Below are 15087 nucleotides of genomic sequence, written 5' to 3' on the forward strand. Positions count from 1 at the left end.
CATCTCCAGCTCCTTCACCTCCCATCCATTATAAGGTCAGAAGTGGTGATGTTTGGTGACGACTGGACAATATTCAGCACCATTCATGACTCCCCAGATAATGAAGCAGTCCATGTCCAAATGTAGCAAGACCTGGACAATATCCAGGCTTGGGCTGACAAGTGGCAAGTTACATTCATGTCACACAAGTGCCAGGTAATGACCATCTCCTACAAGAGAGGATCTAACCAACGGCCTTGACATTCAATGGCATTACATCACTGAACCCCCCCAATCAACATCTGGAGTTACCGTTAACCACAAACTGAACTGGACTAGCCATATAAATACTCTGGCTATCAGAACAGGTTGGAGATTAGGAATCCTACGGCAAGTAACTCAGCTTCTGACTCCTCAAAGCTTGTCCACCGTCTAGAAGGCACAAGTCAGGAGTGAGATGTTAAACTCTCCATTTGTCTGGATCAGCTCAGCTCCGACACTGAAGAAGCTCAACACCATCCAGGACAAAGCAGCCCCGCTTGATGGCGTCCCTTCCACAAACATTCACTCCCTCCCCCTCCGATGGACAGTGTCAGCCGTGTGCACCATCGACAAGATTCACTGCGGGAACTCACCGAGGTTCCTCAGGCAGCACCTTCCAAACACACGGCCAGCACCATCTAGAAGGACAAGAGCAGCAGATATCTGGGATCGCCCCCACCTGGAGGTTCCCCTCCAAGTCACTCCCCATCCTGACTGGGAAATATATCGGCCGTTCCTTCAGTGTCGCCGGGTCCAAATCCTGGAGCTCCCTCCCTAACAGCACGGTGGGTGTACCTACACCTCAGGGACTGCAGCGGCTTCAAGAAGGCAGCTCAGCACCACCTTGTCAAGGGGCAATTAGGGATGGGCAATAATGTTGGTCTAGTCAGTGGGCCCCACATTCTGGAATTGAATTTTGAATTTGTTCTGGCCGGGACAGCAGTGCTCACATCCCAGTGAATAGAAAACAGGAACCTATTCATTTTCTATATTCAAGACAGTGAGAATTTCCATTGTATAAACCAAATGGAATTTAATTTTCAGATATTTATGGTATGCTCACGTTAATTGATGTTCTTTGTTCAGGCGAAGCTGCGAACCTTCCTGAAGCCAGTCCAGGACAAGAAGAAGGACTGTAACGCTGTGAGAAGTGATTATGAGAAAATATTAAACCACATTCAGGTACTTTTGATGTCACTCTTTCTTTTTCTTTGACCAGTTCAATATTCAGTTCAAGGTTAGGTGGATTTATGGGCAGCAGGGTAACAGTGTGGTTAGCACTGTTGCTTCACAGCTTCAGGGTCCCAGGTTCGATTCCCGGCTTGGGTCACTGTCTGTGCGGAGTCTACACGTTCTCCCCGTGTCTGCGTGGGTTTCCTCCGGGTGCTCCGGTTTCCTCCCACAAGTCCAAAGATGTGCAGGTTGGGTGGATTGACCATGCTAAATTGTCCTTAGTCTCCAAAAGGGTTAAGAGGGGTCATTGGGTTAGGGGGATAGGGTGGAAGTGAGGGCTTAAGTGGATCGGTGCAGACTCGATGGGCCGAATGGCCTCCTTCTGCACTGTGTTCTATGTTCTATTCGTCACCAAAATAAAATATCACTTCAGCAAATCTCCCATGTTCTGGTAAAACCCGAGTTCAATACAATACAGCAACACAATCCTCAGTGTTTTGAAATTAATTTAAGGGATGTGGGTATCGCTGAGGGCACAGAGCCAACTACATTGGTGTCGGTCTGGAGTCACATGTCGGCCAGACCAGGTAAGGACGGCAGATTTCCTTCCCTAAAGGGCTTAGTGAACCAGATGGATTTTTAGGACAATCAACAATGGTTTCATGGTCGTCATCAAACTTTTAATTCCAGATTTTATTGAATACAAATTTCACCACCTGACCTGGCGGGATTTGAACCTGGGTCACTGGAGCATTTCCCTGGCTCTTTTAATTACTAGTTCAGCGACAATACCACTGCCTCCCCGAAGAGAGGGTTTTACTCTCGGGGCGACACGGTGGCTCAGTGGTCAGCATTGCAGCCTCACAGTGCCAGGGACCCGGGTTTAATTCCGGCCTTGGTTAACTTCCTGTGCGGAGTTTGCACGTTCTCCCCGTGTCTGCGTGGGTTTCCTCCGGGTGCTCTGGTTTCCTCCCACAGCCCAAAGTGTGCAGGTTAGGTGGATTGGCCAGGATAAATTGCCCCTCAGTGTCCAAAAGGTTAGGTAAGGTTATAGGGATAGGGCAGAGGATTGGGCCCAGGTAAGGTGCTCTTTCAGAGGGTCGGTGTCGATTTGATGGGCCGAATGGGCTCCTTCTGCACTGCAGGGATTCTATGAATATTCTTATGAAGAAAACTGCACAACGTTTTTGGAATGTTCATTTCTATTTATCAACCTCCGTCCTCTTTCTCCAGGACCAAGGTATAAATGCAGAGAAACAGATCAACGCCCAATGTGAGAAACTTCACCAGTTTCTCCGTGAGGAAGAGAGGATTGTATTGGAAGGTCTGAAACTGGAGAAAGAGGAAAAGAGTCAGGAGATGAAGGAGAGGATTGAGAAGATAACGGAGGAAATCTCATCGCTTTCCGCTGCTGTTCAGGATATTGAACAAGAGCTGAGGGAACAAGACAACATCAAGTTTTTAATGGTAGCTCTTTATCTGTTTTTTTTTCTTTGTCGCTTCCTTGACACCGTGTCCAAGATCATGCAGGTTGCGCTAAAAAAAAACCCTGAAACCTTGCCAGTTACGAGAACTGAAGGCTGACAGATCTGCTGAGAATTCCCGGAATTTCCTGAATTGTTCGGAATACGTCCCCGCTGACTCCGACACGTCAACTGCCATTTCAAGCTCCAACGAGCGTTGATTGGCAGAAGGAGGTTCCCCGTCTCATTCGGGCCTATTACGATCTCGGACCAGATCCCAACAGTTGCTAGGATACCGGACAGAAACCCCAATATTCTATTTAATCTGTATGACTGTGAGGAAAGGATACCTTGCTGCAGGAGTGATTTCGCCCACAAACAGGGATATGGCATATTAAAACAAACTTAATTACTAACACAGTCTTAATACCTTTAACCTTATAAATACAAATAGCTTTCAATTATCAGTTGAACAATGTTTCTGAATACAGTGACACAATAACTCTTAACCGCTATCTTTACTCCCACTCAAACAAACCCATCTCAAACCAAAATCCACTTTGAAATACAATTAGAACACTCAGGAGTATTTGCTGTAAAGGGATAAACCACTTTGAGAAAGTGATATCCCTCAGGAACCAGCTGCAGTTTCTTGCCTGTCTCAACTTATTGTTTAACCTGCCAACCCTTTTCACCGGCAGATCTTTAACTCACTGTCTTGAGGTCAGCTGCTTCTGGCCTGTCCCCAGTCAAAGCTTTCACTGAACTGTTTAGGAAAGACACCGCTCGTGTGTCCACAGGCAGATCTTTAACTGAACTGTATTGGGAGCAGCTGCTTGTCTTCTGTTCACATCCCAACCTAAAACTACACTGAAACCCCAGAAACTGCTTCAGTCCTGGCTCCTCCCATTAACTCCATCACCTTGCAAAGCTGAACACAGTGGCTGCGGTCTTCCGGCCACACTGTGCCAGAAAAACATTTCCCTGCGGTGCCGTGTGCGGTGAAAGCCGGGAGCCCCCACTCCCAGTATCTACCCGGCTCGCCATGCTTTGTGACATTCAAAACATTCTCGCGAGACATTGCAAGGTGAATCCCGCCCGCGATGGCCTCTGGCGGCCGCGCCATGCAACATGGCGCCGGTCGTGGGTGGATCCGGTCTGCCAAAAACTGCCACCCTGTAACCAACCTCGCCACCATCCCCAGACCACCCCCCACCAGTCCCCGCTGCCCCTGCTGAAGCCCCCTCTGACAGTGGAACAGCCCCCTCTCCCGACTGTGGTGGCGTCCCCCCGACTGAGACCGCAGCCGCCACGCGATATCCCTGAATGGTGCGAGCACGCGAGAGCGATGCCGTCGGGGACTCGGCCCATTGGGGACGGAGCATCAGGAGAGGGCCTCAGGTGACATCCTGAGGCCGTCCTGACAGCGTGCGGCGTACTCCCCGAGTGTGCCATTTTCGAGGCGGTGGAGCATCGCAAACATGGTGAACGTGGATTCTCCGGCCGATCGCCGAATGCGATTTTGGCGTCAGCGATCGGAGAATCCAGCCCCATTTAAAATGGCGTCCCAATCTCTCGCTGCAACAGGGGGTACTGGCGACGCAGGCCCTCTTTAGGCCCCTTATTCAACACGTGTTTCTCAGGGCTCGAGTGCCAGGAAACACGTGGTTAAATGTGCTCGCTCGGGGACTTTGTTTCTTTCGAATTATCTCTCCTCAGGGAACCCCCTTAATATAAGCATAAATACATGAGCCCAAACTTTTGCAATGCTTTAATTGCACCTCTGGCTGCCTTGCAAACAGGATTTTTAAAAACACGACTGCAGCGGTCATACGCACCGTAACCCAGACTTTTCATGCTGACTGCACCAAATATATACACGATAATATATCTGAAATCCCCACATTATAACTGGAGAGGGCGCAACTCCACATCATGTGTGACTGACCAGGAGTCTCTCCCGCTCTTACCACCGGCCATTGGCACGTTTGGAAGGATTTACAGGTGAACAATCAGCCTGTTTGGCCACGTTTTGAACGCACCTTTCTTGGCCGTCAGGTCCGAAGGTGGGACTCGAACCTGGAATTTCTGACTCAGAGCCAGGGACATGACCCACTGCACCACACGACCTCCCAGTAACCAATGGTTGATCCCTCACTCTGAGATTGTGATCCCTAGTTCTATTCTCCCCAGCCAGGGCAAACATTCTCCCAATATACACTCTGGGCAGGATTTTCCAGTCCCCCCTGTTGCCAGGATCATCCACTCCCACTGAAAGTCATTGGCTAGGCCACCGAATCTACCGTGGCGGGTCTCACCTCGACAGGCCACAACATCCCTACCTCTCTAAAGCCCCTTAACCATTGTGCATTTCAATGCGACCGCTGCTCATTAATCTGAACACCAAGGTGGGAATTTCACGTGCTTCCTGCCCGCGGTGTGTTCCAGTCCCACCGAAGTCAACTCTCCACAGCGGGTTCTTTGGTGGCCACGCAAGAGGGGGCGGCATGTGTGGTGGGATAATTCTGGCCTAAGGAAAATATGTCTGGGATGAAATGTCCCAGTACAGTCAGTGGAATGTTCCAGTCCAGCCCGTGGAATATTCCAGTCCAGCCAGTGGAATGTTCCAGTCCAGCCCGTGGAATTTTCCAGTCCAGCCAGTGGAATGTTCCAGTCCAGCACGTGGAATTTTCCAGTCCAGCCCGTGGAATGTTCCAGTCCAGCCTGTGGAATGTTCCAGTCCAGCCAGTGGAATGTTCCAGTCCAGCCTGTGGAATGTTCCAGTCCAGCCAGTGGAATGTTCCAGTCCAGCCAGTGGAATGTTCTAGACCAGCCAGTGGAATGTCCCAGTACAGTCAGTGGAATGTTCTAGACCAGCCAGTGGAATGTTCCAGTCCAGCCAGTGGAATGTTCCAGTCCAGCCCGTGGAATGTTCCAGTCCAGCCAGTGGAATGTTCCAGGCCAGCCCGTGGAATTTTCCAGTCCAGCCAGTGGAATTTTCCAGTCCAGCCAGTGGAATGTTCTAGTCCAGCCCGTGGAATGTTCCAGTCCAGCCCGTGGAATGTTCCAGTCCAGCCCGTGGAATGTTCCAGTCCAGCCCGTGGAATTTTCCAGTCCAGCCAGTGGAATGTTCCAGTCCAGCCAGTGGAATGTTCCCGTCCAGCCCGTGGAATTTTCCAGTCCAGCCCGTGGAATTTTCCAGTCCAGCCAGTGGAATTTCCCAGTCCAGCCCGTGGAATTTCCCAGCCCAGCCAGTGGAATGTTCCAGTCCAGCCCGTGGAATGTTCCAGTCCAGCCAGTGGAATGTTCTAGTCCAGGCAGTGGAATGTTCTAGCACAGCCAGTGGAATTTTCCAGTCCAGCCAGTGGCATTTTCCAGTCCAGCCAGTGGAATGTTCCAGTCCAGCCCGTGGAATTTTCCAGTCCAGCCAGTGGAATTTCCCAGTCCAGCCCGTGGAATGTTCCAGTCCAGCCCGTGGAATTTTCCAGTCCAGCCAGTGGAATTTTCCAGTCCAGCCAGTGGAATGTTCCAGTCCAGCCCATGGAATTTCCCAGTCCAGCCAGTGGAATGTTCCAGTCCAGCCCGTGGAATTTTCCAGTCCAGTCAGTGGAATTTTCCAGTCCAGCCAGTGGAATGTTCCAGTCCAGTCAGTGGAATTTTCCAGTCCAGCCAGTGGAATGTTCTAGTCCAGCCAGTGGAATTTTCCTGGTCAGCCAGTGGCATGCATCACCACAGGATCCCATCCCTCTACCAATGGGAAGGGCAGGAAAATCCCAGCCCTCGTCTACTCAATTTTTCCTGTTATGGTACCTGAACCAGATCCCAATTCATATTGAGACCCCAACTATTTTTCAATTTGTAAACTGTGAGGAAAGGCATCTTCACTCCAGGAGCGATTCCACTGACGAGTATTAAAGGAAACTTTATTATTCACACAGAATTTATCGCATTGTAATCCAAGAAAAAAATGCCTTTTAATTAACAAACAGTTCTTCTATAAAAACAACGTAAGGTCTTTTCTAAATTTGTGAAAAGATTAGTGTATTTTGATGATGTCATCCACACACCCAGTTACACACACACAGTTACACACACACACACACAGTTACACACACAGTTACACACACACACACACAGTTACACACACAGTTACAGTTACACACCCAGTTACACAGTTACACACACAGCTACACACAGTTACACACACCCAGTTACACACACCCAGCTACACACACAGTTAGTTACACACAATTACACACACACAGTTACAGTTACACACACACACAGTTACAGTTACACACAGTTACACACACACACAGTTACACACACACAGTTACACACACACAGTTACAGTTACACGCACAGTTACACACACACAGTTACAGTTACAGGCACAGTTACACACACACAGTTACACACACAGTTACAGTTACACACACACACAGTTACAGTTACACACACACACAGTTACACACACACAGTTACAGTTACACACACAGTTACACACACACAGTTACAGTTACAGACACAGTGACACACACAGTTAGTTACACACAGTTACACACACAGTTACACACACACCCAGTTACACACACACCCAGTTACACACCCAGTTACACACACACAGTTACACACACAGTTACACACAGTTACACACACAGTTACACACACACACCCAGTTACACACACAGTTACACACACACAGTTACACACACAGTTACACACAGTTACACACACAGTTACACACACACACCCAGTTACACACACAGTTACACACACACACCCAGTTAAACACCCAGTTACACACACACAGTTACACACACAGTTACACACACACACACAGTTACACACACACACACAGTTACACACACAGTTACACACACACACCCAGTTACACACCCAGTTACACACAGTTACACACACACAGTTACACACACGCACACAGTTACACACACGCACACAGTTACACACACAGTTACACACAGTTACAGTTACACACAGTTACACACACACAGTTACACACACACCCAGTTACACACACACCCAGTTACACACACACACCCAGTTACACACCCAGTTACACACACACAGTTACACACCCAGATACACACAGTTACACACACAGTTACACACACACACAGTTACACACACACACCCAGTTACACACACACACCCAGTTACACACACACACCCAGTTACACACACACACCCAGTTACACACACACACCCAGTTACACACACCCAGTTACACACACACACAGTTACACACACACACAGTTACACACACACACCCAGTTACACACACACAGCTACACACACACACCCAGTTAAACACACACAGTTACACGCAGTTACACACACACCCAGTTACACACACAGTTACACACACACACCCAGTTACACACACAGTTACACACACACACCCAGTTACACACCCAGTTACACACACCCAGTTACACACACACACCCAGTTACACACCCAGTTACACACACAGTTACAGTTACACACAGTTACACACACACACAGTTACACACAGTTACACACACAGCTATACACACAGCTACACACACAGCTACACACACACCCAGTTACACACACACAGCTACACACACACAGTTACACACACAGTTACAGTTACACAGTTACACACACACAGTTACACACACAGCTACACACACAGCTACACACACACACCCAGTTACACACACACACCCAGTTACACACACAGCTACACACACACACCCAGTTACACACCCAGTTACACACCCAGTTACACACACACACCCAGTTACACGCACAGTTACAGTTACACACACACAGTTACACACACACACCCAGTTACACACAGTTACACACACAGCTACACACACACACAGCTACACACACACCCAGTTACACACACACAGTTACACACACACACCCAGTTACACACAGTTACACACACACAGCTACACACACACACTCAGTTACACACCCAGTTACACACACCCAGTTACACACACACACCCAGTTACACACACACACCCAGTTACACACACAGTTACACACACACACCCAGTTACACACACAGTTACACACACACAGTTACACACACACACCCAGTTACACACACCCAGTTACACACAGTTACACACACACACCCAGTTACACACACAGTTACACACACCCAGTTACACACACCCAGTGACACACAGTTGCACACACACACACAGTTACACACAGTTACACACACACAGTTACACACACAGTTACACACACCCAGTTACACACACACACCCAGTTACACACACCCAGTTACACACACACAGTTACACACACCCAGTTACACACACCCAGTGACACACACAGTTGCACACACACACCCAGTTACACACACAGTTACACACACCCAGTGACACACACCCAGTGACACACACAGTTACACACCCACACACCCAGTTACACACACCCAGTGACACCCAGTTACACACCCAGTTACACACACACACACCCAGTTACACACACCCAGTTACACACACAGTTACACACACCCAGTTACACACACAGTTACACACACAGTTGCACACACACACACAGTTACACACACCCAGTTACACACACAGTTACACACACCCAGTTACACACACAGTTACACACACAGTTGCACACACACACACAGTTACACACAGACACACACAGTTACACACACAGTTACAGTTACACACACAGTTACACACACCCAGTTACACACACACAGTTACACACCCAGTTACACACACACACACAGTTACACACACACACAGTTACACACACAGTTACACACACAGTTACACACACACACACAGTTACACACACACACAGTTACACACACAGTTACACACACACAGTTACACACACAGTTGCACACACACAGTTACACACACACACACAGTTACACACACAGTTACACACACACACACAGTTGCACACACACAGTTACACACACACACACAGTTACACACACACACAGTTGCACACACACAGTTACACACACACACACAGTTACACACACACAGTTGCACACACACAGTTACACACACACACACAGTTACACACACACACAGTTACACACACAGTTACACACACACAGTTACACACACAGTTGCACACACCCAGTTACACACACAGTTACACACACACACAGTTACACACACACACACAGTTACACACAGACAGACTTTGGATGAAAAACAGTTTCTGAGAATCTGCTCCGGTTCTGAACCGGATCTGGAAAAGGGGCAGGGCCTTGGGGTGGTGACATCATCCCTGACATCACAATGACTTGACCCCGTGATCAGGGTCAAATGGAAGAGGTCGGGGTTGGGGGTCAGAAACCGCCATTGACAACAGTTTGTCACTAAATGTGTTTGTTTAATTTGCAAATTGTAAAATCCCAATCAGACTGTAAATAAAAACAACCCAAATAAAAATGTCAGAATTAAAATGAAAAAGAAATGAAATATCTTGAATTTTCCGTTGCAGTTCATTGTAGTGCCACTTTCAGCCAGAAGATGGTGATGTCGAGCTGTACAAAGATCAGTAACGTTTTACAGCGCAATATCGCCACCTGCTGCTGGATACCTGGTACTGGCAGGAATATCAACAACTCAAAATGCTTAATCGCTGATCAGACAATTCAGGCAGGACCTTTCTTCACAACTGAAAGAGAATTGGATCAGGAACAATGGAGAGAAAATAAACACGATCCTGAACTTTCCACTTCTATGTTGCTGTCACACACCAAGACCCTATCGGGAAATTCCACACAGCCGGTCTGGACAATATTTCAAAAAGCCCAGGTTGGGAGAGTGAATTTCCCAGTTTGGGATCTTGCTGTGTGTCAGGAGCTGAATTCAAAAATCTGAGCGTGTATTCCGAGTACAGAGAGGATAAGAATGACCTCCTGGTTAGGGCAGCACGGTGGCACAGTGTTAGCACTGCAGTCTCATGGCGTTGAGGTCCCAGGTTCGATCCTGACTCTGGGTCACTGACTGTGTGGAGTTTGCACAATCTCCCTGTGTTTGCATGGGTTTCGCCCCCACGACCCAAAGATGTGCAAGGTAGGTGGATTGAACACGCTGAATTGCACTGTAATTGGAAAAAATGAGTTGGGTACTCTAAATTTATATTTAAATAAAGAATGACCTCCTGGTTTAATAACTGGGACATTGGTGGATAGTTAGAATGGGAGAATGAAAGTGAAATTAGACAGAGCAACACCACCTCCCCCTGGCTGACAATGGTATTACAGCAAAAAAATTAGATTTTTAAAAACCAGTGCAGCAGCTCCTGGTGAGACTGGAACAACATGTTTCCCTGTTCAATTAACCAGCAGATCAAATTGATAATAAAAACAGAAAGTTGTGGTAAAATGTACAGCGGTTTCATTTTACTGTTTGTCTCCACGTTCTCCCTGCGTCTGCGTGGGTTTCCTCCGGGTGCTCCGGTTTCCTCCCACAGTCCAAAGACGTGCAGATTAGATGGATTGGCCATGATAAATTGTCCTTAGTGACGAAAAAGATTAGGAAGGGTTATTGGGTTACAGGGATAGGGTGGATGTGTCACACCCAGGACCCACATCACACTGCAGCTAAGCTCCCAGCAGACACACACTGCCCAGCCTCACCCCCATCTGTAGGACCTGCCCACACACAAGCCTCTAAGCATGGAGGCGATTGGAGGCACACAGTGACCCTCTCCACTCCATGACCAGGTGCCACCCTGCTGGTGGGATAGCACACGGCCCACCCAGTGAGGAGACCCACAGTAAACCCCACTGGAGGAAACCGGACACGGGCCAGAGAGCCTGTCGCTGACACGGGTTTCGTCACCCACCGGTACCCCTGTCGACAGGGAAGATCGGTGAGGATAGAGCCTCCCCACATCACAGGCCCTGTCCCTCCTCCCTACACTCCACCTTCCCTGTCCCTCCTCCATTCACTGTGGCTCCTCCATTCCCTTTCGCTCCTCCCTTCCCTGTCGCTCCTCCCTGCACTCCATCCCACTACCCCAGCTTCTCCTCCCTCACTCCGAGGGTCCTACCAGCATCACCACAGGGTGTTGGCGCTGGGTTGGCAGTATCAGCGGGTCTTGTCCGCAGGACGGAGGATGATGACGACTCGCTGGGAGATGAGCTCTGGATCTCCTCATCGTTTGACACAGTCTGACTCCTGCCTTTAGGATCACATTCCACTGTCCGCCCGGGTCATCCCTGCATGTGTGCCGACCAATCCATCTCACAGGCCCATATAGCTTGTGGGGAGGGGGTTTGGGGAGATAGTGAGTGGTAACGGCTCACTCACTGGGTAAGCTGACAGACACGGAGGCCTCACACTTCTGGCCCTGTTTCCTGCCACCTCTCACTGAGGAGGACCCCAGGTGGGACGTTCAAGTGTCCTGGGGCCCTGCCCCCGCCATACATTCCAGAAGCTCGATCCCTGTCCGGATTACAGCTGGTTCCTGGGATCGGGCAGCCCTCCGACCGCCCGCTCCCTCGGGAGTCCCTGCCTCCACCTGATGTGCTGCAGCCTGTGTGAAGTGAGCACCAGAAGGTGACCCAGGAGCCTCTTCACTAAAATGCCCCCCGAGGTGATAGTCTCTGCGATGGTGGAGGGTGCAGGTGACAGCAGTGACGAGAAGTCGCTGTCTTCCCCGGACTGGCGCTCCGGGGTGTTCTGGGGATGTGGCTGGGGGCCAGCAAGCGGAGCTCCTCACTGCACAAAACGGGGCGATGTGCGGCCTCGGCCCCGCGTTCCCCACAGGCACCTTACCCAACGTGGGGGGCGTTTTATCGCCATGTGTTTCTCAGCACTGCGAGCGCCGGGAAATACGCGGTTAAATACGGTCACTCCGGGACTTTGTTCCCTTTTAGTTGAATCGCGCCCTTACTCTCCCAAATGGAGAATCCCGGCCATAATATTTGATATGAGGCCACATGTGGAGGTGGTTATTCAATGTGATCCTCCACAGACAAACCTCTACCTTAATCCTCTCCCTGGATGTATAAAAGATATTCATCCGGAGTGAGTGCAATGTTTCCTCAAGGCAATTGAGAAAATGGGCTTTGCTGACACTTTGAGGAAATGGATTGCAATCCAGGGCTTGTTCCCCAGGTCCACAGTGAACAGCAGCTGGCTCCATCCCCCTCAGCTCTCCTCCTCCCTCAACAGGCAGACAAAGCCTCATTCCCAGGCTTCCTGCCCCAACCTTGGTCATGGACACGAGTCTGGTCCACAAGGTGGAGATGTATCAGGAGGATGAGGATTGTAGAGGAGTAAAGGTTCAGCTGGGAATGGCGGAGTTTCCACTTGCTGAAGTTTGTAAAGTATGGATGGGTTCTCGAGACAGAGCTTCATCTGAGAGTTCCTGTATTGGTGATGTTTAGGGAGCTGACAGTTTCAGCTGACCGAGCTGAGAATGATGTTTAGAAAGTGGATTAGGTGCATGAATCAGACTTTAATTCCAATCAGGACCATTTTTATCCTCATTTCTTTATAACAAAGCTCTTAAACATTCTCTCTGCCGACGGATTCTCCGTTGCGCCGGCAGCGCTCCCACGCCCACGGGTTTCCCGGCGGTGTGGGGTGGCCACAATGGGCAATCCCATTGGCAGGTGGCGGAGACGGAGAATCCCGCTGCCGGTGAGGGCCGCCGCCCAGGAAAAGGGGGCTGGCGGACCGGAGAATCCCGCCAGGTGTCTTTGATATTTATATGGATAATGATTGAAATATAAGATATAAATCAGGACAGAGGAACTTATCTGAGTTTTACCAGGGTTAATGACATCCAGCATTTCTCTCCACACTGGGAACGGGAAAGGGCTGTTGAATTTTCCGATGGACAGGACACCATCTGCTAGTGACAGCTTTTTCCTCTCATCGCTAATCCTGTAAATATTAAAGAGTTGATTATAAGTTGGCCACAAACACTTTGCTGAGTAATTTTACCAACTTGCCCTGAGTTTCAGTAAAGTTCATGTCCTACCTCCTCTTCCGAGATGCTTCCTCCTGAAATAAACAAAACACAAATCTGAGTTGACAGGGACGGACTGTCACTTGTTACGACACCTTGGGTGAGTGCACGGTCAATTCCAGCCCGGACCCAGCCTGCCAAAAACTGCTCCCCGTAATCTCCCTCACCACCCCCCACCCTCACCACCTGGACCACCGCCCCACCCTCACCACCCCGGACCACCCCCCCACCCTCACCACCCCCGGACCACCACCCCACCCTCGCCCTCCCCGGACCACCCCCCCATCCTCGCCACCCCCGGACCACCCCCCGACCCTTGCCACCCCCGGACCACCCCCCCACCCTCACCACCCCCAGACCACCCCCCACCCTCACCACCCCCGGACCACCCCCCCCCACCCTCACCACCCCCAGACCACCCCCCACCCTCACCACCCCCGGACCACCCCCCCACCCTCGTACTCCCCGGACCACCCCCCGACCCTCGCCACCCCCGGACCACCCCCCCACCCTCACCACCCCGGGACCACCCCCCACCCTCGCCATCCCCGGACCACCCCCCACCCTCACCACCCTCGGACCACCCCCCCACCCTCGCCATCCCCGGACCACCCCCCGACCCTCGCTTGGGATGAGACAAATGTGACGCAATATCCTCCTCCCTCAACAGGCAGACAAAGCCTCATTCCCAGGCTTCCTGCACCAACCTTGGTCATGGACACGAGTCTGGTCCACAAGGTGGAGATGTATCAGGAGGATGAGGATTTTCAGGGAGGAAAGGTTCAGCTGGGAATGGCGGAGTTTCCACTTGCTGAAGTTTGTAAAGTATGGATGGGTTCTGGAGACAGAGCTTCATCTGAGAGTTCCTGTGTTGGTGATGTTTGGGGAGCCGACAGTTTCAGCTGACCGAGCTGAGAATGATGTTTAGAAAGTGGATTAGGGGCATGAATCAGACTTTAATTCCACTCAGGACCATTTTTATCCTCATTTCTTTACAACAAAGCATTTAAACATAAACTCTCTTTGATATTTATATAGAAAATGATTCAAATATAAGGAGCGGGATTCTCCATCCGGCCGCACCGGATTTCAGGTTCACCCCGCCGGCGGGATTCTCCGTCCGGCCTTCCCGGATTTCAGCTTCACCCCGCCGGCGGGATTCTCCGTCCCGCCGGCTGGTCAATGGGGTTCCCCATTGTGGGGCAGCCCCACACCATCGGGAAACCTCCAGGCTGCCGGCAAAATGGAGAATCCTGACGGCGGAGAATCCAGCCCAAGATATAAATCAGGACAGAGGAACTTATCTGAGTTTTACCAGGGTTAATGACATCCAGCATTTCTCTCCACACTGGGAACGGGAAAGGGCTGTTGAATTTTCCGATGGACAGGACACCATCTGCTCCTGACAGCTTTTTACCCCGATTGTGAATCCTGTAAATA

At 50.2% G+C, this 15087-nt stretch overlaps 1 protein-coding gene across 1 annotated transcript in view; it reads left to right on the forward strand.

Moving 5' to 3' along the window:
• The window catches only part of LOC140389178 (uncharacterized), a 137298-nt gene that overhangs the window by 35892 nt on the left and 86319 nt on the right, over window positions 1-15087 (forward strand). The window contains exons 7-8 of the mRNA XM_072473339.1: window positions 1108-1203; window positions 2428-2757. Coding sequence (XP_072329440.1) covers window positions 1108-1203; window positions 2428-2757 — 426 coding nt within the window. The remainder of the gene's footprint in view (window positions 1-1107; window positions 1204-2427; window positions 2758-15087) is intronic.

The sequence above is a fragment of the Scyliorhinus torazame genome, chromosome 14 (genome assembly GCF_047496885.1).
Source record: "Scyliorhinus torazame isolate Kashiwa2021f chromosome 14, sScyTor2.1, whole genome shotgun sequence".
NCBI classification, from domain to species: domain Eukaryota; kingdom Metazoa; phylum Chordata; class Chondrichthyes; order Carcharhiniformes; family Scyliorhinidae; genus Scyliorhinus; species Scyliorhinus torazame.